Source organism: Triticum aestivum, chromosome 6B, assembly GCF_018294505.1.
Source record: "Triticum aestivum cultivar Chinese Spring chromosome 6B, IWGSC CS RefSeq v2.1, whole genome shotgun sequence".
Lineage (NCBI taxonomy): Eukaryota > Viridiplantae > Streptophyta > Magnoliopsida > Poales > Poaceae > Triticum > Triticum aestivum.
Window position 1 is genome coordinate 652,602,379 of NC_057810.1, and position 5,786 is coordinate 652,608,164.

A 5,786-nucleotide genomic window follows, 5' to 3' on the forward strand; every position below is an offset into this window, starting at 1 on the left:
GGGGCCATTCTGGGTGTCGGCTGTCTGTGCCCGATCAAATGCCAAGCAGAGGAGTAGCGCTGTGGAGTTGCTTGAGGAACTAACGCAAGGGCTTGCCACTGGTGAGTTGGGAGAGACAATGCTCTGCTCGACTGACGACTGGGTGCTTGAGCGAAGGCGTGCATGCATGCGCCGAACAGAGCACCGTGGCATGCCATGGCTGGAGGATGCAGCGAGTGAAGGGGCGCCTGCCTTCTTCTTCCTGGCTCGAGACAGAGCATCTTGACATGACTAGTGAAGAACTCTGCATTTGATTCAAACGTGGGAGAACTAGACAGAAACAGACAAGTTCAGGTGAGCCTTGAGTTGGGACCTGGCGTCTAAACCCCCACAGAGCCAGCCAACCATACGGCCTCGAGACTGATATAAAAGGCCAGTCGCTCTCTCCTCCGATACCATCGTCCCCAAACGAACACCGCCTGGGATCACAAATTTTCCCTCCCAAACTCAAAACCCAACGGCCGCAGCAGCAACAACCCAGGAACTCCTCCTCCCCCGCCGCAAGAAACCAAGAAGCGGCAACCATGAGGGGAAGGAGAGGTAGAGGCGGAGCAAGGGCGCCTCCTGGAGCGAGGCCAGCCTCCAGGGGCTCCGGGAGCTCGCCGGAGGCGACCGGGGAAGAAGAGCCGCTGGTTCGCAATGTCCAGGAGGAAACCATGGCGAGGAAACATCACGGACAAGGGAGCTCCTCCGTCATCCCGGAATCGCCCTCAAGATTCTGGCCAGCAGCGCCGGAGGCGGCCAAGAACTCGGCCGCCCCGGCATCGGCGCCAAGATTCTGGCGAGGAGCACCGGAGACGGGCAAGTACTCATCCGGCCCGACATCAGCCTCAGGATTCTGGCGAGGAGCGCCGCAGGGGGCCAAGAACTCCCGTTCCCCCTCGTGGTCAGCAGGAAGAAGCTCGCACGAGCGGAGCACTGTACCTGACGTCGCGGCCGCCTCAGAGGCAGAGCCGGTGCCCGTGGTGGCGGCATGGACAGCCGGCATGGGCGACGAAGCCAGGTCGGGGCTGCAGCGTGCAGCCGGCGAAATCACAGCGTTAACCAAGATGAAGCCCCCGCGCGGGTTCGCTACGAACTGCCCTCATGGCGATGTAAGTGGCTTCCCGCTCTGTTTCTAATCCAAGTCTTCTTCTGGTTGCCTTTGATGTTACTTCTGTGCTTTCCAAGAATTCCCCCCTCTCTAGTTCATGCCGCCATACAATTTTGCCTCTGCACAGCACATGCTACAAGGTGATCGCCGGCCAAGGATTCAGTGGGAAACTGAAAAATCTCAGTGAAAATTTTCTAGTGCTATTTCGCAAAAACGAATTTACTTTTATTTGTTCAAGAACTGTTAGAGTTCGAGTGAAGTTTCCTGTTCTGTGTAACTCCAATATAGCATCCTGTATTCATGTGTAACAGTACCATGCTGTCAAATTAATTCCTTCTCTGCTACTGCATCATTTATGGCGGTTCGAATCAAATTTATTGATCTATCTATACCTCTTTATCTGCTAATTATGCAATTATAAATTGTTCGTAGGCTGATCCCTTACATGGAGGAGCAATGGATAATTCTGTCATGTTGGCTTCTGCATGTGTAAGTGACAAGCTAACACAACTGTTCATTTTATACCAAATGAATTACCCTATTTCTTCTACTACATGTTTCAATTATGTTCTGCCAAAAAGGCGAAAGGGCTCTGAAGCAAGCAAATTTCTCTACTCATCGATCACTGCCAATGAAATATTCTTGTTGGTTTATTGAACTGTTAATAATGGCTAGGGATAACAGTTATCCACAACCAGGATTCAACTTTCCAACACTATAAACTAGTCAAATGTAAATCATACTGCCATTTACATGAGTTTGTCTTTCTAATCATTGAGTAGTTAGGTTATGGATGTACTTTCCTTTTGAATTGCATCATCTTTTCATGTTCCGGTCTTTTAAAATAACCGAATAGATTGGGTCCTGAAAGAAAAGGTACAGTTTACTATTCTCCTTGATCATCTTAAAATAACCTGCACTTCTTGCTCTATGTATCACTTCAAATTGCCATAATTGTAATTAAGTTTTGTAGGTTATTTGACACATTGTGATATTTGTAAATTTTAAAATACCATACATCCTTGTACTGTAGTTCTATAGTTGTATCCTAGATATAATCAGTAGTTATTGATGCACTTTGACCTTGTTTCTGAAGAGTAGAAACTTGGGACTAAAAACAGAGGACCTTTTTCTTATTTTCATTTTTTATTTCCGTTTATGCTATTTATCTTGTTTCACCATTTTATTTTGAGTACTTCTGCAGATAAAACTGTGCCTTTGTTGTTCCAGAATTCTATGTTATCATTAGCGGCCATAATACTATAATCTGTTTGTCCAAAGTGTTTTTGCTGTTCTGGAATTTCCCAATACTTTTGATTCACCCAGGGACCATATTTGTTCTTACTTGATTGCAGTCTATTCATCAACCATACCAGCAGACTCTGCCTTCAGATGAACAAATTCAAGACATCCTAAAAAAGATCTCAGTGCTTTCGGAACTGCAGAAAGAGGCCGTTCATTTGCAGCAGACGGCCAAGAGGGTTCTCAGTGTCACCAGGAACTCCTCAGCACCACGAATCCTACGCCATGAGCAGGCATGCTCTGATGTCCCCAGCACGTCAGGGTCAGTGCCGGTAAGTGCCATGATGTCTGATTCTTATGATCTCTGATTGTAGCTTCCAACTCTGTTTACAATCAAACTCCATGTCTTCTTCTGGTCCCTGTAGTTGTTCTGTCTTCGCTTTATTTCTCCCTGTTACTCGGATGGCAAATTTTTGTTATGTGTTTTGTTCTATGTGTATAGCTGCCTTTGCATAACTCACTGCTACATGGCGATGATAGATTCACAGGTCAAGCTGTAAGTCCAAAAAGACGTTTGAAAGTACAAATCAAGAAAAATGCCAGTGGAAAATATCTTGTGCTACTTCAGGAAAATGTTTATTGGCTTTGGATAAGAATTACTATAACTTGGGTGAATTTCCCCATTTAATGCAAGTCCAGAACATCATGTATTCATGTTTAACAGTAGCATTCAATCAAATTAACTGAACCTTTACTTCTATTTCATATTTCTGACAGTTCCATGGAATCAAATTTATTGGTCTATCTTAACCTCTTTAGCAAGACTAATTAGTTATAATCTGCTGTTAGGTTGATCCACTGCATGCGGGAGTAATGGATGATTGTGGTACATTAGCTTCTGGATATCTAACTGACAATCTCTCACCACTACTTCATGTTCCTAAATAAGCAGTGTGGATTACCCTTAATTTTGTGATGCATGTTTCAACTTTGTTTTTCATAACTAATGTTCTGCCCCAAAGGCAGAAACTGCATTGTGATATTATTAAACTGTTATATGACATACATGTTTCCCTTGTGTAGTAGTTTTGTACGGTTGTATTTTCAGATTAATCAAGAGTTACTGCCGCACTATGACATATTGTTTCTGAAGAGTAGAAACATGGGACCAGAACAAAAGAACTTTTTCCTTTTTTTTTTTGTTTCTGTTTATGCTATGTATCTTGTTTCACCATTTATTTCCAATACAAATACTTTCTCCCCACTGCTTACACTTAAACAGACAAGCAGATGCTTACATTCATTTCTGTCCTTCTGTTGATCTAGAATGCTATCATTAGTACACATGATCAATTTCAGTACTCTTTTTGTTCTGAAATTCTCTCATGGTTTAGTTTGATTCAGTAACTATATTTTGCTTGCTTGATTGCAGTCAATCAAACAACCATACCAAGAGATCTTGTTTCCCTGCTCTACTGCTGATAATACACTCTCCAGCCCCTTGGTACCACCTTCAGAGGAACAAATTCAAGACATCCTAGAAAAGTTCTCAGGGCCACTCCAGATTGAGGATACTTTAGTAAGGAAGGAGACTGGCACTGCAATCCTTGCACTTTGTAGAGATGAGGAGGCCAATCCATCTGCTGTAGATTATGACATGCCTGATACGCTGCTGGAGTGCCCTCACGGTGACGTAAGTGCTATGATCTCTGATTCTTGTGATTCCATTGTGGTTCCGACTCTGTTTCTAGACGAACTTCTGTCTTTTTTCTGGTTCCCTCTTGTGTTCTGCCTCTTTTCTAACGCATTGTCTGCCAAAATGGCAAAAAATTAGTTCCGAAGCAAGCGAACTTCTATACTGTTATAGTGAGATATTAGTATTGATTTTTCATGAAGAAGTAATAATGGATAGTGGTAATAGCTATCGACATTAGTATGTTTTGTTTGTCTAATGTGATTTTCGATCCTCTGATTATGTTTTGGAATTCTCTTACTGTTCGCAATTGATCTAGTAACCATACTTTGCCCGTTTAATTGCAGTCTGCTAATCAGTCATACGAGCTGTGGTTCAATTCACGCAAAAATAGATGCCATCCTAATGAGGTTCCGGTGAAGTGGTCCAATGAGGATGATGATGTAAGTATAACTAAGTGTCATGGAGCTCGTCTCTCTCAATTGACAAGATAGATTTAAGTTTATACCTAAGAGAGAGTTGTTTGATCAAAATCCTTGTAGGGAATTCCGTACCCTTTATACGCTGAATTCTGTGGAGATAATTCTTCCTTGTCCCCAAAAAGAGAATGGGATGATGTAAGAGTTGTTAGGAGACTACGAGGGTTGCGTTGGCAAGAAAGAGCTGCTGCCCGCACTCATTTCAGAGAGGTACGTGATAGTTGGCGAGTGGCTGGACGCAAGCCCACTTCTCTATTCATGTCAGCAATGGATAAAGTGAGGGACGAGAGACCTAAGGAGTACAGCGGCGGTCGCACCATTCCTGAATATCTTATCTGTCCGTTGTCTCATGAGCTCATGCTAGATCCGGTGACAATTGCTACAGGGAAGGTAAGCATTGTGGTTGCACTTTTGTTTGCATGTAATTTCTTTTGAGTAGTGAACTAACGACGAGTACAATTTAATCTGTTTTTAGACATTCAAGCAACGCTTCCTCAAGGCTTGGTTCGAGAAGAGCGGACATATTTGTCCTTTGACCTACGAGACGGTGTCAAGTACCATCATCCGGAATGATCGCATCAGAGGATACTTAGAGGAGTGGGATGAAGTGTTGAAAGAAGATAAAGTTACCTCACATAGTAGCAGGAGGACTAGGCAGTAGCGCTGATATGTGTGCATGTCGAAATACAATTACAGTGCTGATACTTTTCCCCTTATTGGGAAATATAAACAAATCATTACAGGTCTGCTTGTGACTTACTACTAATTTCACAATCCCATATGCATAGATTAGATGGTAGCTATCCTATACACCAACATCTACTGCAGGCAGAAGTTGATCATACTGGATCTTCCAGCTTTCCAGTATAACACTCAAGACCGAAAACACAAGAGTACGCTCAAGGAAAGATGAACTGTTCCGGTACATACTTTCAATATACTGAATTTGGCATACTGTATTCAGATTGTGTTTTTCCTGCTCACGCAGCGTATCCAACTTTCCACGATACAGCAGACATAAGGCAATGCTACATCCCAAAGAAGAACAAATTATCCAGCATAGAGCTTACCACTAAGAGTTCTGTAAATACATCTTCAAGTGTGATGATACCAATGACCTCATCTTCCTCTGTATCCCAATGCAAATCCATGTACCGATGCTCCTGCCATTTGCGTCCAAGTCACGTTCAGTACTTATTTTGCAGTTCTAATGAATCATGGCAATGCAAACAATGTGTTG

General features: G+C 43.2%; 1 protein-coding gene across 1 annotated transcript in view; it reads left to right on the forward strand.

Moving 5' to 3' along the window:
- Positions 1–5,489, forward strand: part of LOC123134707 (uncharacterized) — a 5,903-nt gene extending 414 nt beyond the window's left edge. Inside the window, exons 1-7 of the mRNA XM_044553902.1 lie at positions 1–1,133; positions 1,565–1,621; positions 2,488–2,706; positions 3,807–4,067; positions 4,415–4,510; positions 4,610–4,936; positions 5,022–5,489. The exon at positions 1–1,133 is cut by the window's left edge and continues 414 nt beyond it. Of these exons, the coding sequence (XP_044409837.1) occupies positions 564–1,133; positions 1,565–1,621; positions 2,488–2,706; positions 3,807–4,067; positions 4,415–4,510; positions 4,610–4,936; positions 5,022–5,207 (1,716 nt within the window). The 5' untranslated portion in view covers positions 1–563 and the 3' untranslated portion in view covers positions 5,208–5,489. The remainder of the gene's footprint in view (positions 1,134–1,564; positions 1,622–2,487; positions 2,707–3,806; positions 4,068–4,414; positions 4,511–4,609; positions 4,937–5,021) is intronic.
- Positions 5,490–5,786: the final 297 nt, after the last annotated feature.